This window comes from Rattus norvegicus, chromosome 1 (assembly GCF_021556685.1).
Source record: "Rattus norvegicus strain SHRSP/BbbUtx chromosome 1, alternate assembly SHRSP_T2T, whole genome shotgun sequence".
Taxonomy (NCBI): Eukaryota; Metazoa; Chordata; class Mammalia; order Rodentia; family Muridae; genus Rattus; species Rattus norvegicus.
In genome coordinates, this window is record NC_141534.1 from 231,038,349 (window position 1) to 231,061,729 (window position 23,381).

The following is a 23,381-nucleotide window of genomic DNA, read 5'->3' on the forward strand; positions in this document are numbered from 1 at the left end:
AACAAGATGTAGAACTCTCAGTTCCTCCAACATCACACTTCCCTGGATGCTGCCATGCTTCCCATCTGCCTTAATGACAATGGACTGAACCTCTGAACCTGTTCCCTTGTCCCAATTAAATGGTGTCCTTCATAAAAGTTGCTCTGGTCCTGGTGTCTCTTCAGAGCAATGAAAACCCTAGGGCACCATTAACTATGGAGACTGTTTACCCCTTCTCAGGAATTAGGGCTCTATTATTCTATATCAATGGTAAAAAAGCAGAGGCAATAGAGTTGACGAGGGGTCCTGTAACTTCCAAAGGAGCTGCTCATGCAGAAGCTTCGTAGCAGGGATGAAGGGCACCTGAATTTACTCACAACCCCTATGGGGAAGGATGGGGATTGTCGGGTACCCTGGGATTTATGAAGTTATAGAGGTTTCAAATACGAAAGCTTTTGTATTTCATTTTTAAAAAAATAGTTCTTAAACTCCATTTCATCTACCCCATCAACGAGGAAGTGAACTTGAAATGATGGCTGAAAAGGTGATCCTTCAATGGCTTGCTTTGTTTGGAGACAAACACTGAAGAATAGGAGTATGCAACCCTCTGACTATAGGTGGTTTTCTTTTCCTTTTTGTTATTACTCTGCCTGTTTGTTCCTTTCCCAGTACATAAAACACTGTTAGACTAAGGAAAAAAACAAAAAACAAAAACCTCTGGTCAACTGAATAGACTCCCTGACCTGGATAGACTTAACATTACAGTTGGACTGGTTTAATCACTTTGGACAAGCGACCACCCCTAGGAAACTGGGCTCGTCTTGAGGCAAACTACAGTGATAGGTGGAATAAATAGTCCTCTAATGAGATGCTGGACTTTTCTTTCCCCCAAACCCCCAACCCTGATGCAGAAGTTTAGACCATGTTCGTAGGGTGCTAAGTCTCAGTACTTTTTGGAGTTATTAAGTAAAGAATATTTTCCTTTTCCTTCCTTCTCTTTTTCTGGGCATGCTTTTCTTAACAATTTGGTTTTTTTCTCCCACAACTTTTTGGACTTGTAATACCTTCCCTGAAAAGTCCCCTGCCTGTCACTTGGCTCCTTGTTGGTCATGTGCTCCTCTTCCATGCCAAATTGAACATCAAGGAGTGTTCCCCTCCTCCTCCCACCCCCTCTATCCTCCTACCCAGGTAGCTGCTGAGGTTCTAAAGCTGGCCCGCCTTGGGATTTTCTTTCTCAGTGCCAATTAATTTCATTTGGTCTTATCCTTAAAACATTCCAAGAGACTGAGACCCATCCCCACCCCCAAGAAATGACCCTAAATTTTTCGGGTATAAGACCAATATGGTTCTTTCTATAATAAAGAAGAAAAGGAAAACAGTAGAGAAAATAATTCAGAAGTTGAGAAACTGGTCAAGCAAAGCAATTTCACAAGTACTTCCAACCCTCCCCTTTCATGTTTTGCAACCAGGAGCTGAGTTAAGTCATTGTTTCAACCCCTCTTAGGAGTGTAAATTTAAGACAGGTCTCCAGTGGGGCATGGTAAAGGGAAGTGCACAGGCATACAGGAAGCCCTACTGAGATTTAATTGCATACACAACTGGTGTACTACAAAGTGTAAAAATGCTGTAACCAGCACATCAAATATAAATACTTCCTGACTAGAACAGATTTTTAGAGAAGATACATAGAAAATAAAAACTCCCTGAGTGGTGTTGCTTATTATTAACTAGTGAACTTCCTGAACACCAATCAAATGCATAGTTGGGTCGTAAATACTTAGGTTTGTCATCCCCTCTAGGATGTCTTATGCAATGTCTTTGTAGCAAAGAGGTTTCCAACCAGAAACTTGGTTTGTGTTACAGAGTTGCTGGCCCTGTGCTTGTACAAGGGACATTAACGAATATCTCATTTTTTTCTAGTACTTTTACCTTGATCTTAATTAATAAGGGCTAAATGAAACAATTTGGAGAAAAGATGAAGTTCACTTTAAAACTTCCTTCAGACAGACATGGCCAGGACTCACTACTCTCTGTAGACTTTGTCTTAAGGAAAGAGTCTGTAAGCCAGGCAGCTCCCTCAATTTGAGTGCTTTGGAAAAATGCAAAAAGCTTCAGTGTTTCAAGGCCACCTCCATTTGCTCAAAGTAAAAGAAACACTAAGAGCGACCATCAGACTCTTGTCTAACACCCACACTCTCGGGTTTTGTTGTTTAGTTCAGAAGTCAAAATGACTGTACCCAGAGTTGAACAATAAGTCTCTCACTTTGTAATCTTCATACCGTAACATGACTAACTTTAAGTGACTGTCCTAACATGCATGAGGGTATATGTGATATTGATTTCTTCATTTTGGAATCCTAGGATCTGACAAAAGTAGGCATTTAACTATTCAGTAGGCAAAATTAAGATAGCCCCCTCAGGACATTCAAGTTTGATCATTGCACTCCCTGGCTGCAGGTTTAAAAGCCTGAGTCAGACTCCCCCTCCTCTCTCTCTAAATATTTATCAATTAACAATGACATGTGTTCTCCAACAACAGCAAAATTGCTAGGAGAAATAAACAAGTACAGTTTATATCTCAAATAAGAAAAAATAATTCAAGTCTCTTTGGGAGTTTTGGCAACAGCCTCCGTTCTGAGTTAAGTCCTCCAACCTCAACACCGTGCCTCAAATGTATGGTTATATGTTCTTATCCTGGATAAGTATGCGTTAGAGAGAGAGAGAGAGAGAGAGAGAGAGAGAGAGAGAGAGAGAGAGAGAGAGAGAGAGAGAGTATGAGAGCCCTTCCCTTCCCTAGTAAGTCCCCCTGTTTGTCTGCCTTACCATAAGTTCCCCCTGCACAGTTAATAGAACTGCTCACTATGGTTCACCGAACTCTGGCACAGGAGCCTTGAACACAGAAGAAAATCCTTCCCTTGGACCCATGTCAAGAGAAAAACTTATGAGAAGCTCTCTGGTGTGTTTAGAACTCACTGCTTAATCAGGCCACTAAAGTTACAGGCTTTTTGTCTTTGTGTTTGCAAAGAGCTCTTACTGAGGCTTCAACCAACCTTTGCTTTAACCAGGACCCTGGCAAAGGCCAGCTCCCTCACAAGTGACTCACCTTGGTGTGTTGAATCTTCAAGTTGGCCAGTGGGGCAGGAACTGCAGGCTGTGCAGGGGAAGACATTGCTGGTTTGGCTCCTGGAACACAGGTGACAGGCACAGCAAATTGGTTCTGAAAGAGCACTTGCTCCTTTTTATCTGCATGCTCTAAGGGTCATTTGCATATCAGCATATGATTGGATGGCCAGACAGGGCAGGAAGGGCACTACTCACATGTAACACCTAGGGGCAGGGAGCCTTTGCCTTTAAATGTAAATCCTTCCTGAATCTGCAAGTTCCAAGAGGAGGCTATCCTACACCATTGGCAGATGAATTAATTTACTGAGCCAAACCTGTGCTAAGGGTGTGTGTGCAGCTGCTCCAGACACTGGAAGCCAGTTCCTCCTTTTGTTTTCTTACCTTTTCCTGCTTGTTAGGCTACTGTGTAACTTTTTCTTCTGGAATAGACTGGGGAACAAAGCATTGCAATGATGATGTTCTCACTCTCCCAAGGAGCTGAGGAGGAGAGGACTATGAATCTGCCTGACATGGCTACCAGAGAATCCATCCTTATCCCAGCAGATCAGAGTACTGTTAGGGAGAAATGCTCTTTCCCTAGACTATCTTCCCCAGCTGAAATAAAAGAAATTCCAACAAACTAATGTTATATTAATAGCTTCAAATTGTCTTTGCCCTTTCTTTTTCTGGTAGGAACAGAAAACTGTGCAGGACTTTTCAGTCAGAGTTCCTTGTCACACGCAGACCCTAAAAGAACATTATGCCAAAGCCATCTGTGGAAATTCATTTAAAGTGAAAGTAATGTCTGATTTGGGAAGTGTCTCCACTTTTGAATCTTTAGTCTAGGCAGCATAGAAGGAAGGAATGTAAATATTGCCCCCTAAGAGTTTAAATTCGTAATGTTTTGAGCTGGGAACTTGGTAAAGGACGAATTTTAACTGTAGTGTTTTCATTTTGAATACAATGCTTCTCTGTGTTGACGCTCCTGCACAAGATATGGAAGGAACAAGATAACATTCTTAGGATGCTCTTGTTAGTAAGAATTAGTGATAATGTCTTCCTGATGAAATTGCCACTTCCCCTGCTCTCAGAGTTAACTAGGGGGAGGAACAGGAGCCTGGGAATGTGTTTCTTTTCACCTTGACTGACTATATGATACACCAAAAATGTAATTGAAAATGCCTTGATTTTTGATGTTCTTTTGGTATATATTGTTCTATGGCAGCTTCCTTGGTGAATGAAACATTCAATCCTCCAGGGAATAACCTTAAGACAGAAGATAAACCACTCAAAATAGTTTCAGGAAGTCCCTGAAACCGACTATATTCACCAGGTCCCTCTCTCTGAAGAGTAAACAATACAGACTACTGTGAGTCAGTCTCTGATAAACCAAGCTGCAAAAGAATACCCTCGGATGAGCTGAACTGCAAAGAAGACTTTAACACATCACCTGATCCCTGGAAGAAGCAAAAACAATCCGTTTCTTGGACGAAATTTAGACAAAGTGAATCACTTGAAAGGGCACTTTTCAACAGGTTAAGCTACTTCCAATCTGTGTAGTGTGCTCCAGGTTCCAGGTTTAGGAGCTGTCACCCAAGCTAGGGTACATACTTCAGTGATACAGCTGTCTTTGAGTCGTTTATGTCCCTGTAAGTAGCCCACCTCCTGTATTCTTATAAGTGACCCCACTAAAGTTCACCAAGTTGGACTTTGGTGGTATCTGGACTTTGCTCCATTATAGGACACCTATGTCCTCTACCAATAAAAAGTTCCTGAAAACATTTGCAAATTTGGGCTTGCTTTCAGGGCAAACTGAAACCATGTTCCTGAACCATAGCGACTCATGTTTCACTCAACAATATTAACTTGTCCCTTATTTTCTTTGAAGTGAGAGATGTTTTTCGTTGACAGTTTTGATGACTTAATGCAATCCACCTTGTTTAATAAAAGTTGTCTGGACCCAGTTACCAGAATGAGCCATTTGTGCACAGTCAAAAATATTGCATTCTCAGATGGTGTTGTACAGGTAAGTCATCTCTAAGGCCTAGTCTTTCCTTTGGCTTGATAGAGAGACTATGCTGGTTTATCCTGAGCTGGCTGAATACAATTTCATTTTCCACAAATAGTGTTCATTTTTATCCAAATAATCCAATAATCAAAGTAATTACAAGAGCAAAGTTTGCTCCTAAAGTATCAAATCAACGGGCTGGAGAGATGGCTCAGCAGTTAAGAGCACCCGACTGCTCTTCCAGAGGTCATGAGTTCAATTCCTAGCAACCACATGGTGGCTCACAACCATCTGTAAAGAGATCTGATGCCCTCTTCTGGTGTATCTGAAGACAGCTACAGTATAAAGTATCAAATCAGCCTAGTGGGTTAAGGACAGCATTTCAAAACATAAAATACAACAGAATATAATATGTTCCTTTGTACTGCAAGTTCTGTAGGTCAATATCATTTCATGAACTTTTCTTCAGATACACATCAATGTTTGTAAAAGGATGTGTGGCATTGTAAGTAGATGTTATATTAAAGACAACATTAAAATATATACTTTATGGATTATCTCAATAAGTATTTGTTGGAAATAAAGTTGTCAGAAGTCATAAATTCTGGAAATTAAATGTCAGTTTGATTAACATCCCAGGGGAGAATTTAGCAGAGAAATCACAAGATTCCTTGAGTGGAGCAAAGTTCTAGGGAGGACATAGAGCTCCATGATCATCACGGTGTTCAGGAATATGATGTCTTTTGGTCATGGCAACAGGTGCATAATGATTTGTTCTACAAATCTCACAGTAAAAAGAGTTATGGGGAAGAGTTATCATTAATGTTCTGATCCTGAAGGGCCAATCCCAGCATCAGATTTATCAGCTTCTTTCAGTCATTTTCTCTATCTAGGCCACTTGCATTCACAGATACATTTCACAGGTTTGTGATGTCATGTCTGAACTTATTTGAACCAACCCAGGATTTTTTTAAAAAGACCTTCAGAGGAATAGTCCTTGTTGGTTTAGATATCACATATTGATTAAAAAATGGATGAGTGGCCAACTTTGGTTAATATTTTCTAGGGATTATACACTAACCAATGCTTTAGATACTATATCAAAATAGTCAATGACTGTTTCAAGACCTACCCTTACAGCCTTTTATTTACTCACCAAAGGTCACAGAAGTACATCTGATGAATGTTCTCATGCACTTTGTTACAGTTCACCTAATTATTGGCATAGGTAAATCATAGAACTTTTTATGAAGGTCAACACATGTAATAAGATGATTTTCCATGGTGTCTGATATCTCCTACCTCTTGTGAACATTTTTTTCAGAAATTTCATTGTAATATAAAGTTGTTCCTGATTTTTATATATTGCTTTTAATCCTGTAACTTAATTAATTTTTTTCTCCACCATTCAGTGTGTGTTTGTGTGTCCTTGCATTTGTGTGTGTGTGAAGTCTTTATGTTTTGAAATTTACAAAACCATGTTTCTTTGTGTTACTCACAAATGAACATCATTAGACCATTACATTTTGCTTTAAAATTCTTCATCTATTTCTCTTGCTAGTACTCTGAATAAGGACTTCCAATATGACACAGAATGAGGGCAATGGGTGTGAACATTCTATCTGCCCTGTGTCTTCTTCTAGAGGACAGAATTCACATTTCTACTCAGCAGGATGCTAAGAGTTTGATACGTTGAGGAACAGTTCTCTATGTTTACTTTGTTGATTTATTTGATCATTAGGTGAGAAAGGGGATGGGAGGAGAGGAATATGATATGGTTTTGGGGGCAGGCTGAAGCCATGAGGGCCAGCAGAAAGAATTGAAACAGGCAACCTTGGGAGGTAGGAGGTTGGGAGGACCCTCCAGAATGTACCAGAGACCTGGGAGGTGAGAGACTCCAAGAGAGGGACATTAGATGAAATGTTCTACAGTGGGGAAAGGGAACTTGTAGACCCCAACTCCAGCAGAAGGACAGGGCATCAAGTGAAGAATGGGGTTCCCATTCCTACAGTCAAAACTCTGACCTATAATTGTTCCTTTCTGAAAGAAATGCAGGAATGGAAATGGAGAGGAGCCTGGGGAAAAGGAAGTCCAGCAACAGGCCCAAAGTGGTTTCCAGCTCAAGGGGAGGCCCTAAGGCCTGACACTATTACTGAAGCTATGGAGTGCTCACAACAAGGGACTTGATATGACTGCCCTCCAAAAGAGTCAATAAGCAGCTGATAGAGTCAGATGCAGATACCAGCACCCAACCAGTGAGCAGAAGTTGCTGACCTCTGTGGTTGAATTAGGGAAAAGCTGGAAGAATCTGAGGAGTAGGACCACCCTGTACAAGGACCAGCAGTCTCAATCTGGATCCCTAAGATCTCTCAGACACTGGACCACAAACTACATACACCAGCTGATATGAGGCCCCCAGCACATATACAGCAGAGGACTGACCGTTCTGGGTTCAGTCAGAGAAGAAACACCTAACCCTCAAGTTACTGGAGGTCTGGTGGGGTGTGAGGGTGGGTGGCGGGGGCTGGGGGTGGAGGGGTGGGAACATAGTCGTGGAGATGGGGTGGTGGGGAAGGTTGGAGGTGAAGAACAGTCAGAGAGTGGACCTAGAAGGGAATAAAATCTGGAGTTTAAAAAAATTAAAAGAAATTTTTAAAAGATGTTAGATTTTATCAAATCCTTTTCTGAGTCAAATGAAAAGATGGTGTTTTGGTCCCTTCTGTTAAGCAGTGATCCTTTACATTCACTGTGGTGTATGTCAGTTCATCACTGCAAGTGGTGTGATCAGAGCCTATTAGTACCTTAAAATTCTGGGTCAAGTATGCAGTAGTATCCTCATTCGAATAGGCAGTCAGGGTCCTGGGGCACATCTTCCAGAGGTGGAAACTGTGGGGCTGAACAGTAGAGGATCGAAACTGTTGCTTATCCCCATCTGCTTCCAGTTCTAAATGCTTTCAGCTGAGAAGCCCGGGTTCCATGATCTCCAATAGATGTTTTCCCGTGCACATCATTCACTCCAAATTGGTTTTTCTTCATGTGCTTTGGTCTGGTGCTTTAACTGCACATGAGAGAGAAAAGTAATTCTAGGATGCTCTCAGTTTAATGTAATGTAGATGGTCAATTCTCATCCACTAGCCATACTAGTATGCACATAAAATTGTTGATCTTTTTGCTTGCCTTGTTAGAAAATATTAGCAAACTTTGATTAACAAAAGATTGGTAAAATAATAATCATTATTTCAAAGCCAACAGGTAGGCAGCTGATTAATTCCACTTGCAGGCATTGTGGTCAGTGAATGTGAGGGTGATGTCTTCCGTGATCAGGATAACAGTGACACAGCACTTGTAGAGAATGAGGTGAGAAGCTGATTGTACAGTCATAATGTCTGTTGACTATTGCACTGATAGTGTTGATGATTGCTTATCATAAATGCCTTGCTCCAGCATATTGTTGAGCAACACTGCTGTATTCAAATTACTTTGTCAATGGGCAATGATTGGGGTCAGGATAGTTTGTAGCAAAGTCCTTAGTTAAATGTCTTTGCGATTTTACCATGCCCTCTTCTTCATCCCCATTGGCACACTTAGTGACAGACTACTATTGCTGTCTGCTTTCTTTCTTAAGGAAAACATTTAGCCTTAAGAGAAAACCTAAATAAAGTTCTACAACAGTGTTGCTTTTGAATGTTTATACTAAGCTACAGGAAAGGAAGTTCTTTAAAGCGATAGTTCTCCAGATACTTACTGAATGTGTAGTATGTAAGCCATTTATAGGGGCAAGGAAAACTGGAGGGAGAACACATTCCTCTCGACAGTACACAAGAACAGAAAACGTAACAAAATACATCCCTCATGAGACAAAAATTCATGATTGTACCTCCAGAAACTAGCAACTTTTTAACCCTAAAAAAAATAAGAGATGACAAAAGATAAGTTCACTGCAATGTCAAGTGGCATCCACTTAAATTCCGGAATACTCAGTAAACAGTTAACACCTCACTGTCTTCTCTCACTCACCCTGTCTTCCCGAAGTCAGATGAACTCTGCGAAGTGAAGGCCCACTGGCCTGTAATGGTTCCTATTGCTCTGTGGGAGATAAAACATAATGTTCCTGGCATGCTATGTTGAATCAGCTTCCTAGTAGGCCTAGCTCACCTCAGGCTCATTTTGTGATGTCTCTCCCCATAAATGCTGAGCTTCAGGTCACTTCCAGAAACATAAATCTCTGGCTAGCTACTAAATTATTAGTTAATCTTGTGGTGTAGCTCTGACATACTGACTGTCATATTACTCATGGAGAGTTTCATCCCGGATCATGGAAAGGCTCTTCACTGTCTATTTGAGTTATTACTCCTCTAAGTTTGTATGTATCCTGTTCTACTATAATTTTATTGAATACCTTGATGATGCTTTTACTATTTATCACAGTGCTGACTTTTGTCCCATAAAATATTCGGTTTAGACTCTTAAATTTGTTCCAGATTCTTAGAGGTTTGGCTCATTCTCATAATTTTTTACATGAGTCTTTTACATGGTTATTATTATCCAATGCAACCTTGGCCTTCATTTCTGAAATTCACCCTTTGCTTGCCCTTTTCTGTTGATGTTTCATTGAGTTATCTGCACGATGTTCATTTCTTATATTTCCATGCTTACTTTTGGAGAATCTGCAAGTTCAAATTACCCATCACTGAACATATTCTTACTTTCTTATCAGCCTACTGAATGGACTCCCTTCCTTTATCCTCATGCTTCAGTTCTCTCTGTAAGCCCTGACCCTTTAAAGCCAGGATTCTAAATGCTTGTTGGCATTGCTGTGAGCTTATCTTTTGTCATCTCTGAATTTTTAGGGTTAAAAAGTTGCTTGCTTCTGGAGACACAATCATGAACTTTTGTCTCATGAGTGTTGTGTTAAGTTACGTTTTCTGTTCATGTGTACTGTTGAGAAGAACGTGTTCTCCCTCTAGTTTTGCTTGTCTGTTCTACTTTCCTAGAATCTTCTTGCTATGTCATCACTTGGATTTATTTGCTAGTACTACTTCTGTGTGTGCCCTGAAACTTTTCCTGTTGAGATATGAGTAAATGAGTACTCGTCTCAGAGAGGGACCTCATGATCAAACCAAGCAAGGATACCATCAAAGTCTAAGTTGGTGAACCAAGATGTTTATTCTGATTACTTACAAAAATATGGACAAGGGGTTACTCACAGAAGCAGAAAGGACTCAAACACAGCTTCATCACCAAAGCCCTTCAGAGCTCATGAAATGTAAAAACATGCAGCACACTGCATGGATTGCAGGCCACCGAGGGCAAATTATTTTTTGACCAAAGTCCCCAGAGTTAACTTGCAGTGGAAGGCATTTGTGTACTTTACCTGTGCCTCCACTGACGTTTAGTACATGGTGCAGGATCTTAGAACAAAAGGAAATGGCAAGTGATGAAAGGAAAGAGAAAGGGGGTGTGTGAAAAATAGATGAAAAGAAAATAAGTGAGGCAGAAAAGAAAATGTGGAGTAGATGGTGAAAAACAAAATGACAGCGCAGCAACCAACTCAGAAAAGACACAGGCTAAAGCTCAATTTAAGAATTTAAGTACAGATCACAAGAAGAGTATAAATTTAAGTTAAAAATCAATAAAATACCTGTAGTCCAAGTTTCTTCCCAGACTAGAAGGTGGTTCCCTCTCCTCCTGGATTGTCTTTTGTAGCAATCTCAGGACAGTTAGGCGGGAGGATGCTGTTCACAGTAACTCAAGCCTGTTAAGCTGTTGTGTCCTTCTTGACAAAGAGTTGTGTCACAAGTCCCCTTGTTACCAGAATTTCTGAGACTGAGTACCACCCTCTGCCTACCAATTTAAATTTTATCTTCTGTGTTTTGTAGATTTTTTTTAATGAATAAGTTTTTCTGTCGGGAACATGCTGTATGGGTGTGAAAGTCCTATGCATTCGTGTTTCCCTTTACCACTGGAAGTTTTCTTATTCGAAACCTTGGAAATAGCAAGTCATGCTCCGTTGTGCATGTGCCAAGTTTCTGTTTAGTTCACCAAGGCAGTGGTTAGGGCAGTGCCTCTTACTAGATTACATCCAGGGCACTCGTCTTAGTTACATTTTTCTACTGTGATTAAACACCATGAACAAAAGCAACTCTTATAAGGACAACATTTAATTGGGGCTCATTTACAGCATCTCCAAATTTATACCAGGACTAACTTTACCTGAAAAAATACTTCCCAGCCAGGTTCATTTCCTGTATTTTAGACAGAATTTGCTTCTGGTGGATTATATCTGGTATCTTACATATATAAAAGTGCATTTATTTTGCCCTTATTTTTTAACCATAAACTTTGATAACATTAATAAAAATAATGTAGAAAATATAATTCCACCGTCTAATGGACTATAGCCTCCTGGGGGAGAAATAACATGATAGCAGCTATGCTACCACTTTAAAAATTCACCCTGTGCTACATTCTTCCTTTGCTGTTGCTGGGCAATCAACTGCTGATCTAAAGACTGCTTCAAGCTTCTCGGTTGTTATTCTAGGTGTTTTCTTCTCATTGGCTTTATCAGTATTTCTGCTTTTACTTTATCATGGTGTCTTTATAATTGGGTTTCTTCTGTTTCAAGGTTATAAAACTTCTTGAGTCTGAATCTATTCCTCTGAATTTGATTCTGCTCCTGTCTCTGATCCCTTTGGGATCCAGCATGTCTAGTGAGATCACATCGCTAGATACCAGTCTCATCCATTCTGTCTTATCTGTTTTAAACTGTTCTTTCCATGATTCTCTCTGGAAAGCTTCTTCTACCCTAATCAACCCATCTCTCCTACCCTCGGCCATGGACGATTTGTTACAAAGATTGATCTACTCAGTTCTTGACATACATCATTGGGTTCAGAAAAGAGCTGCTTGTTGGGTTGGGTTTTTGTTTGTTTGTTATAATTACTATGTACAATCTCAAAATTTCACCTCAACTTTTTAAACATGGATATTTGGTGATCGTACCTGATTTTGTTTAAATGATCTATCAATGTACAGAGTTCTGTAGTTTCTTCCCTCTTACTGTGTAGAAAAAATACTTATGTGCGAGACACTGATCTAAAATTTAGTTTGTAGAGGTAAGCAGAGAGCTAAGATGATGTACTCTTCAAAATAGTAAGTGATTCTGATGTGGCAAAGCTCCAAGTGTCTCCAGGTATTTCATCTGTGAGCACTGGTGATGGGACTGTTCTTCACTCTCTGCATGCTGTAAGATAAGTGGCAGAAGGTTGTAGGGGGTGTGGAATGGGGTCATGGGTGCTTTTCCCTCTGTCATTAATTAGAAACACCCTGTGATGTATATCCTTAAACCTTGTCATAGTTAGGGTTTACTGCTGTGAACAGACACCATAACCAAGACAATTCTTATAAGGATAACATTTAATTAGGGCTGAATTATAGGTTCAGAGGTTCAGTCTATTATCATCAAGATAGGAGCATGGCAGCATCCAGGCAGCCATAGAACAGGAGGAGTTGAGAGTTCTACATCTTCATAATAAACTACTATGAGAAGACTTGCTTCCAGGCAGCTAGGACGAGGGAATAATGTTCATAGCCACAGTGACAGACCTACTCCAACAAGACTACACCTGCTAATAATGCCACTCCCTGGGCCAAGTATATACAAACCATTACAAACCTCATATTCCTCTTCAAAACCTTCCATGTATCCATAGGATCTGCTGTGATGCTATATGTCAAATTAGCACATTTCATAGACTTTAGAGACTAGTTTTATGGGGAACCTTCTTATTTTAACTGCATTTGATCTAACTGCTTTTGGCATATTTGAAAACCCTTTTGTCTTCCTGTCCTTGCCCTGCCTATTTAATTAACTTATGGGATCTCTAGCTCTCCTGCTCTGTATTCATATGTCCTTAATCAGCTGCTTAGATCATCCATTATGTTTTATTTCAATGACTTTCTTTTCCTACAGGCTTATTTACACTTCCAGTAATTTCTAAATGCTCCCGTTACTGTTTGGTTTATATTGATTTGACTAAGACAAATTGTGCCATAGCATTGCTTAACTAAAGGATTCTAGAGAGCATGGGTTACACTGTATCTTTATGCATAGTTGGTAAACTGAAGTTCTCCTCTCCGCTGACATTAGTGAAAACACTAAAGTATCTCTTTGTACAATGGACTTGGCAAACACTATGCAGGCTTACTTGGATGAGGATAAGTTTCACAAGACACAGCAGCAACAACTTCCAAAGTCTGAATTTCTAAAAGGCTTGTTTGCTTACCTAACATGTCCAGAGATGTTTTAGAGACTTGCACAAGACTATGCTCTTTTACACAGATCTCCATGTGGGCAAGGAGATTGGGACTAGAATTTTTCTAAATGTTCTCAACTTACATGTTCTCAGAACTAAATGGAAGAGAAAAAATACACAAATACCAAGTTGTCAAAGGCGGCTATCATTCACTTACAAGTCTAGCATATAATGATATTGATTATGAAAGAAAGATGGGCATTTTCTATGTTTTTATGTGTGTATGTGACAGGCCTTCAGAAATAATAATTGAAAATTTAATCAACAAATCAGGCAAAATATTTCCAAAATTTATATTGTTTAAATCAGATTCTTTTTCAGTGTAATGGGCATAATAAATGTTAAACACATTTAAAAAAACAAAAAACAAAAAAAAAAGATATGGGATTTTATCTCTTGCTGGCTGATTATACAGGAAGAAGGAACAAATATTCCCTAACTTCCTGATACTCCTGTCTTGGTATTTGGGAGTTACTATAGTACTAAGTACTGAAACGCCAGGAACCCTGACAAGGGCTATTCATTTTTGTTTATCAAATAGCAAGCAAGGAAGAATCCTTTCCCACACAGTCTTGACTGAGGCTGTGGCCACACCTCTACCCAGTCATACAGAGAACATGTTTTTCTATTGTATTCTTGAGGAATCACTGAAAACTGTGGGTCTCAGTCCTCTCTCCTCTCCAAGACTTATTGTTCCTCTTTCTTGGATGCTCAAAACTCAGTCCCTCAAAACATAACACCCTGAAAGACAGAATGGCCTGATTTTCTCCAATATTTCAGATTCCTTCGTTCTCTTGACTTCTGGAATTTTCTTAACCTTTCTTATTAGGCCAATTGTGTGTTTGATAGCAACACATATGCTATGGTGGATAAAATGGCAATTGTTTTCAATTAGGAAAAAACCAAAGTCATTAGTAAAGAACTTCACTGATCCACAGATAGCAGATTATAATAGTGTATACATGCTTAGTTTTGAAGGTTGGCAAGTTGTCCTTCTGAATAGCAATCACACACTGGACACTAACTTTCTGCCATGCTGTAATAACTTCCTTGGTTTACACTCGGATGTATATTTGGGGTAAGGTCTCTGTAGACCTGTGTAGGCATGAATTTTTTCAACCTCCTTTAATAAGGATTCAGCCTCTCCTCTAGCTCACCACCCTTCAGAGGTAGTAGAAAAGAAAAGTTATAGGACACAAGAGAAGTAGACCTTTTTAGAAATAGTATTTTGGGGTGAATCCAAACTTTTTTGTCAGGATATCAACAGTTCAGTTCAGTAGCAAACACCAAATACAAATCAGCAGCTCCAGTCGAGTCCTCTCAGCAGTCACGACATACAAACCAGCAATTTTGAAGACACTGCAAGGCTCACCAACTGACCTGAAGCTGCGGAAGCAGCAAGAACCCACTGGAACCTCATGAGTTCTGTCGTGAGTTTCTCTCAATGGTGTCATCAAGTGGAGCTCAGCAACAGAGTGTAAAGCAAACTGATACATGCGTGTAGTCACTGCAGAATACCAAGGGTAAGCAAAGCCAACCAATGCTCGAGCTCCCTCTGTCTGTGGGGTCATATTTATATTCCTTCATCTCATGTTTTTTCATGTGTCTACTATAGCAAAGCATACCTTCATCTGTGTCTGCTTGAGGGAAATATTCTTTCATGTGTCTGCTTTCGCAAAGCACCCTTTCACCTGTGTGTCCCAGCAAAACATCACTTGACATAACTGATTTTCCAAAGGAAACAGAAGTTTCCACTTCAGATCTGATCCTTTTCCTTTACATCTGTCCCTTTCATAGAACTTCTGGTCAATTTAATGTTAAAAGTTACCAGTCAACTTACTTTGTTAGTCCCCAACATGAAGTTTTCACTTTTATTTAAATTTCCAAGGTTACCTTACACTAACTTAAAATTCACTTGTAGTCAAATGCTTTTCAGTGTGTCTCAAGATATTTATACTTTGCCCATCAGATGTACCTTTGTAGGAAGTGTTAAGATATTGGCAGATAGCAGTGGCAAGTTAGTTTCCGTCTAATAATGCATTGACTGTCAGAGTTCAAAGTAATGTCTGACATTTGATCTTGACCCAAATACTCATCCCCTGAGTATTTTCTCTGATCATAGTGATGGGTAAAGAGTACACGAATTAATAAACGAAAAAGTCCTCAATTCACATTTTTCATATACACAGAGGAATCCATGGAGTTCTGGCTGTAGAGATGTAGTTGATAGAGCATCAGGTAGATAAGACAGCAGACAGGCAGTAGACAGTGGCTTTTAGTGACTCTGAAGGGAGATAGTGCCCTGCGCTCTAGAATCAACATTGAATGATGTTGAAAATGGAACCAGAGTGGTATTGTTAGATGAGGTCATGGGCAGGAAAAGTGCTTGTCAGAATTCTCACCTTGAATGTGGTGGGTCAGGAGAGGGGGGAGCAGGTGAAACATAAAGCAGATTGATTGCCAAGGGAGAGCGGACAAAAAGAACCACTTAGAGATGAGGTTTGCTTTGAGGTTTAGGAAATACTGTCCAGCTAGATAAGGGTACTGGCTTCACCACATTGTGGATTTAGGCAAGGCTAGTGAATAGATTACATCAACACATGAAATGTTATGATCAAAGATTTTCATTATTGTCGACTATGTGAATTTTACCTTATTAAATTATTAAAGAATGGGAGGTTGGCCTGGGGAGACTGTAGATCACCTGCCATGCAAGTAGAGGAATCTGTTTGGATCCTTCAAAGCAATATGAAGCCAGAGTATTACACATTCATAATCCCAGTTCCTCTGTGACAGGATGGGAGGTGAAGACAGAGGAAACCTCAACTCACATGGAGGCTAATCTGATAGACACAGCATCAAACAAGAAAATGTTTTCAAACAAGACAGAAGGTAAAAGATAACACCTATTTTCTGCCATACCCTCATGCACCAGGCACACTAGCAACCCTGAACACATGAGTGCACACACACACACACACACACACACACACACACACACACACACACACACACAAACACAAACACACACACGCACACACATGTTTTAGTTTGCCCTGAAGTTACTGTATTTTGAGGCTATTTCCACTGCCCCAAGGACAGCTGCCTAGTCAAGGACTCAGAACTCAGGTGATTTCACCAGAACCACCTTCCCATTGAATTTGTAAGGTACTGGTGAGGGGCAGGTACACGATAGAAGGAGGCCTGTCATTGGAGGAGAAGGAAGGATGGGCGGGAGAGAAGTTTGAAGGAAGAGGAGGAGACTAAGGGAGAGAAGAAGAGACAGGAGGGAGAGAGGTGCTGAGAAGCTGTAGCAGGACAAGATGGCAGGTGATGTTAAGATTCTGCTCTGTGGTGGCCCATACATATACAGCCACCCAATTGGACAAGATGGATGAAGCAAAGAAGTGCAGACCGACAGAAGCCGGATGTAGATCGCTCCTGAGAGACACAGCCAGAATACAGCAAATACAGAGGCGAATGCCAGCCGCAAACCACTGAACTGAGAATAGGTCCCCCGTTGAAGGAATCAGAGAATGAACTGGAAGAGCTTGAAGGGGCTCGAGACCCCAAAAGTACAACAATGTCAAGCAACAAGAGCTTCCAGGGACTAAGCCACTACCTAAATACTATACATGGACTGACCCTGGACTCTGACCTCATAGGTAGCAATGAATATCCTAGTAAGAGCACCAGTGGAAGGGGAAGCCCTGGGTCCTGCTAAGACTGAACCCCCAGTGAACTAGTCTATGGGGGGAGGGCGGCAATGGGGGGAGGGTTGGGAGGGGAACACCCACAAAGAAGGGGAGGGGGGAGGGGGATGTTTGCCCGGAAACCGGGAAAGGGAATAACACTTGAAATGTATATAAGAAATACTCAAGTTAATAAAAAAAATAATAAAAAAAAGATTCTGCTCTGTGTATTTACAGGTTGTTATTAATGTTCTCAAGGGATGGATAGTACCGGGCATTGTATGTTTAAGTGGGCAATTATATCTTACCAATTGGATCTAAGATTATTGTGTTGTGTGTTCTTTTATGTGAGGGTTTGAGTGTAGGAAAGTGTGTGGCTGGGCTGTGTTTCTGCCAATATATCTAGCAGATATCTTGGGGCACCACGGTGAAGGACCTAGCGGGATAAAAGACATCCTTGCATTTTTATTTTTATATTTTTACAACAACACACACACAAAGGGAGAAAGAGAGAGACATTCACACATACATACACACATATAGGCACACATATACATATACATGTACATGCACAAAAGCACACTTATGCTTACATATACATCCATGTGCATACACACATACACAGAGAGAGAGAGAGAGAGAGAGAGAGAGAGAGAGGGAGACAATCACACATACATAGACACATATATGCACACATATACATATATACATACATGCACAAAAGCACACATATGCTTACATATACATCCATGTGCATACTCACACACACACACACACACACACACACACACACAGATACATGTGCAGGGTAGGGGGACATTATTAAGAAAGAAAACCACAAGGACCATGTATGGCAATTTGGCGTCTTATTCAAATAATGAGTGTGATAGTGGTATCACTCATTAAAGTGATACCAGACACTGTAGCACTAAGGATATTAAAGACACAGAGGCATGCTTCTACTTCATAAGTAAATATACTTCTATACTTTCAAGCTGAATCAGCAACAGATGCCCTGAAGAGATGAGAATTTCATACCACTTGAGATGTTTTTCTTTGATTATCTAGTGTTTCATCTAAAGTTCTTAGAAGCTGTGACAGCACTAAGCCACTGGCATGTGCTGGACAGTACATCAAGGAAGGTCCATAGGCCAGTGTTTATATATATATATATATATATATATATATATATATATATATATATATATATATATATTTTATTTCTGAACCCTTCTGAAGATATGATTTCCTTCAAGTTTTCCTGCCTTCAAAAACTAAACCCAAAGTGGCTATTAATTCAAAATGTCCACAAACTATCCTGATTACCTACGAAAGTGATTTTTGCTCAATATCCTAACTGTCAGGAATTCATTTTCCCTGAAGTGAGACGACAATAGTTCACAGCACAGATGAGCAATTCAGCACATGAACGTTAGGCATTTTAGAAACAAACGATTTGTAAGCATAGGAAACAGTTTGTTTTGGGCAACTGCATCATGGTTACTCCTGTACCCAGATTTCAAAGTTCATCCCTCAACCAAGTGAAGATGCTTCTGCTAAGAAATAGCTTTCTCTCCACAGACAAACGGGTGACTTCTTGCATGCTTCTGCATAAAGACAAGTTGTTCAGATGCAGGAATCATAAACTCTGTAAACACCGAATTTATTAAAATGATCTGTGAACACTCCCAACTCTTTGTTCAAAAAAAAATTGATTTCCATAGTTCCAAGTCTCAGAAGGACTCTGGCGAGTGCATTTAGCATGAACATCCTGTTGTGTCAGCTATGAACTGAGCCTTGCAATTCAATTTCTACAACCTGCAAGCTCCTCAGAGGCGCTCTGTTAACATCCCATTTGTTTGCATATTCAGTGCTTGGTGCAGTCTCATCTCTGATCCACAGAACTGTGAATTCTTCATTGTTATTCGACTGATGTAGTCTGGAAGAGGAACTAAAATTGGGAACATGGGCCTACCTTCCTTCAACTACTACTGGAATCAATCCAGCAACTGCTTCTAGTTGGATGGCTGACTTTTGTGCCCACATATCTGAGCTGTCCCTAATGAGAGTGGAAACTTTATCTTGGTCAGCCTATAGAAAAAGGCTACTGGAGGTCACCCTCACCAAGGACACAATGGAAATCTCATAAAATGTTTAAAACAATAAAGAGAATTTCAAGTCTGATGCCTGTGGGTTTCCATTAAATATTTAGAAGAGTAAAGCAAAATAAATTTATGATCATTTTAAATATTTGGAATAGAACAACTTAAATATGTGCTTGATTTAGACCTTGTAATATTATAAAAATATTTATGGCACTTAAGCTTTTCAATGTTTGTGTGAATATTAAATAACAAGAAGTTGAGGGAAAAATAGCATAAGCTTACAAAACAAGGCACAACTTAAAGAATACCTCATGGAACTGAAGAATCTACCCACATCTATGCGTATGTAAAAAGCCACACACAGAGAAGATGACATATTATCCTTTGGGATTAAGGGGTGAACCTGCTGACTGCTCTGTGTCTCCTTTAACCAATGATAAAGATAACTGTATATCCAAGACTAGCACTCTAGCTGGCCTGAGACTTCAGCCATGCCTTACAGTTCTCTGTTTTATATTTCTCCAAAGACTATTATGTGTCTAAAGGAGATGGAGATTGGTAGACATGATCACCCAGGATCCTTGTGAATGATAAAAGTCTTGCTTGGACTTTTCAACCCAAGTCTAAACTTTATTTACTAGTTCCTCTGAGGTCGATGCAGCTCTTTGTGCCCACTCCCTGATGCATACTAAATAGTCAAGGAATGTTTTTAAGGAATTCAGAGAGGACAACCTTCTATAAATACTGGAAGTGCTGGAAAAGTGGTCCCTTTTGTGGCCATTCCCATTTCAAATAGTGAAGCCAGTACATCTGGCATGAGATGTATTTGCTTAGAAACAGTATCTTAATCTTTTTACAGTTTCACACTCTACTATGGTCATGAAAAGTTTCTGGAGTCTAGGGTCTTCCAAGCTTAGACAACAATTCTGGAGCCAATCTCTCTGAACTAATTTGATCTGACATCCTTGCTTGAAGTCACTTCCCATCCGGCAAGCATCCTGCTGACTTCCTAACCAAAGCTCAGTCAATTTAAACCAAACAGTATCATTGACTTCCTGAGAATTTTTAGGATCCAATTTTAAGAAGTAAGTGACAGCTATTTTATTTTAAACAATACACCTGACATACTCCCCAAGTTCCTATGAGTAAAATGATTAGTCATGGGTCAAGATAACTCTAAATCTCAATGCTAGCAACTAATGCAGGCTCTATTTTTAATATGATATCCCACGTTTGCAGAGAAGAAAGGGTGACAGTCATTTTTTGTCTCACTCATTGTCTTTTTATGCCTCAAACTGACTTTGGGTCTCCTGGGTTGCAAGGAGAATGGCCGGCCCTGTGAATTAACTCTGCACATTCTAACCAAACATGGTGTCCATAAGTAAAATCGTTTCAGTGTCTCAAATGCTCTTTTTCTCTTCCAAGTACATACTTTTCTGGCTCTTGAGAATCCTGAAATTATATATCACAACAATGAAGGTCTGAATGTGTCCCCCAAAGTTCATATGTTAAAATGTAATGTCCAGTGCAGCTATGTGGAGAGGAATGGCTTTTAAATGACAAATTAAACTACCATTCATACATTTTATTATGGAAATTGGTTAGCACAAAAGTAGCATCTCTTTTAAAAATGAGTTAATTCTCTGTGTTCATTCCTCTGTCTCTGTGTGCATGTTTCAACTTATGATACAGCAAGAAGGACCTCCCCAAATGTGTGTCCTCAGTCTTGGGCTTCTAGCCTCCAGCATTGTGAGCTGTTGTCTGTTATTTCTAGTAGCTTTGCATATTGGTATAATGAAATACAAAAGCAACTTCAAGAAGAAAAGGTTTCTCTTGGCTTACAGTATGAGAAGAACATTCTATTGGAGTAGAAAAGACATAGTTCTTGCAGTGAGGGTAACATAGCAGGAACATAGGAGAATAGAAACATGCAGATAACTGCAAACAGACTTTTACTAGTTTGTGGGTTTTTTCTTCTACCCCTTCTCCACCTTTTCCCACATTTTCAACTCCCCAACACTAGATACGAGAGAAAAAAGGGATAGAGTGGAAAGTGGATGGCATTAATTTTGGACTTCTCTAACCCTCACTGCCTCTCAGGGGCCTGGCAATTCATACATCCTCTGGAAAGTCCCCAGAATTCCAAAGGTCCCACAGTCTCAGAAACTATCTGCACCTGGCAAAATCACTTCCCTGCTACAGCACAGAGCAAATCATAGTCAGCTGCTGTGGGCAATTTGAAGCAGCCCAATAATTCCACACCTGGAATTAAAACAAAATCCCATTCTTCTCGGTGTTCTTTTAAGGAGACTGAGAGGTCTCCTTACCTCACTAGAGGTAACATAAACACCATGCTCCACGTGAACCTATGGAAAACATTCACATTCAAACTACAATTAAGTAATCTAATCTAGGATATTCTGTTTATAAAACTGATTAGAACAAGCACATATTATTAGTGATATCATCCATGATCTCATGGCCATTATTTTTGTCACCACAACAAAAGGAGTATTGAACGCATACCATGTCCACGCACAGGATTTTTAAATCTTGTTAATCCTTTCAGAAAATCAGCACAATATATATTGATAGTATTCACTCCTTCCCCTAACTCCTCTTAATGCCACCCCCTTGAACCCCAATCAACTTTGTGTTCTCTCTCTCTCTCTCTCTCTCTCTCTCTCTCTCTCTCTCTCTCTCTCTCATCCAGTTTGCTGCTCAAACATTCTTGTTTGTGTGGCTTTCCACTGGAGTGTAGTTCACTGAATGTTCTTATAGAAACTCTTCCTTTCCATCAGCAATCAGTGGCCAATAACTCTCAGAGGTGGATAGGAATTTGTATCTACATCACCTCTCCACAGTGAGACTTGGTCTGGCTTGGGCTTACACAGGCCATGAATATGTTGCCTCAACACTGTATGTTTGTATGTAGAACTGCCCTCGTGTGTCCAAAAGATATTATTTCCTTGTACTCAGTTACTTCCTCTGGCTCTCATACTCTTTATGTCTCCATCTCCCCCATCGCTCAACCCAGGGAGGAGAGTCCATGATAGAGATGTTCTGTTTAGAGACAAGCATTCTGTAGTCTCTTGTTCTCTGTCTCTTGAAAATGTAAGCTGATGAGGGCTGAGAAACTCATTCATTTATGGGGCTAATGATAGGTTAAGAGAAGTTGTTTTTATACCATGTCCACTTAGCAGAGCAGGAATAGGTCCTTCCCTTTGGCCTATGACCTATCTAGTCATAGATTCTTAGCCCACCAATAGTGCTAAATATGAGTTTTATTTTGTGGAATGTGACTTAAATCCAATCACAACCACTTTGTCACTGGACAGTTTATTAGGGATTTGGATAAGACTGATTCTCCACCTGATTATCTATAGCTTTTCACCTAAGGATGTGGCACTGTGGGATTTTCCCCACCCATATTGGCATATCAATTAGTGTTGTCATTGAACATGTCTTGTTTACGCAACCATGTTTTAGAGATTTCATGCATACAGCTTCCCTTTATATATAGAAGAGACATTTGGAAAGCACAAAAGGTCAACAGACTGAGCTTATGCAGAAACATGGTACATATATTCATTGGTCCTTTCCCTCCCTCCTCTACTCTCCAGTTAGTCCTGTTTGGTCCTCTAGACAATGTCCAATAAATATTATGGTAAATATGATAAGGTTCTAGCAGGAGTCACGAGAAGGTCATCTAAAAATGTCTACATTGGATTTCAATGTGGAGGTGACCTGGGTGTACATAAATAGAGAATGAACAAAGAAAATGTGATTTGTATTTACAATGGAATTCTCATCTATAAAGAAGAACAATGCCGCATTGTTAAATATCACATATTCTCTTATTCGTAGAGCTTTGGTTTTGTATAGACACATAAAATCAAGTATGTACACAGGACATGAAGACAAAGTTGAAATTGTCTAGAGGAACAAATAGGATGAACTGGAGAGTAGAGGAAGGAGAAAAAGGAGTGCATGGACTTATCGGGGATCATACCCAGTGAATATCATGTACTTGTATGGGAATCTCCTTGTGTTACTCAGTGTCCTGCACAATGAATACAGACCAATTAAAATATTACGAAAATCAAAGGAAATAAGATTATGCAAGATTCATCTCAGCCAAAGTTAATAGACTCACATGTTTATGTTACATGTGTGACAA

The 23,381-nt window shown here is 39.9% G+C and overlaps 1 protein-coding gene across 2 annotated transcripts in view; it reads right to left on the bottom strand.

Annotated features, from left to right (window-relative positions):
* The window catches only part of Aldh1a7 (aldehyde dehydrogenase family 1, subfamily A7), a 59,256-nt gene extending 48,163 nt beyond the window's left edge, over nt 1-11,093 (bottom strand). Inside the window, exons 1-3 of one of the 2 annotated variants that reach the window (XM_087593759.1) lie at nt 10,731-11,093; nt 7,891-8,147; nt 3,083-3,162 (exon numbers count right to left, since the gene is read on the bottom strand). In XM_087593759.1, coding sequence (XP_087449885.1) covers nt 3,083-3,148 — 66 coding nt within the window. In that variant the 5' untranslated portion in view covers nt 3,149-3,162; nt 7,891-8,147; nt 10,731-11,093. Of the gene's footprint in view, nt 1-3,082; nt 3,194-7,890; nt 8,148-10,730 lie in introns of those variants that run through there. The other variant, NM_017272.16, reaches the window with a different exon arrangement.
* Nucleotides 11,094-23,381: the final 12,288 nt, after the last annotated feature.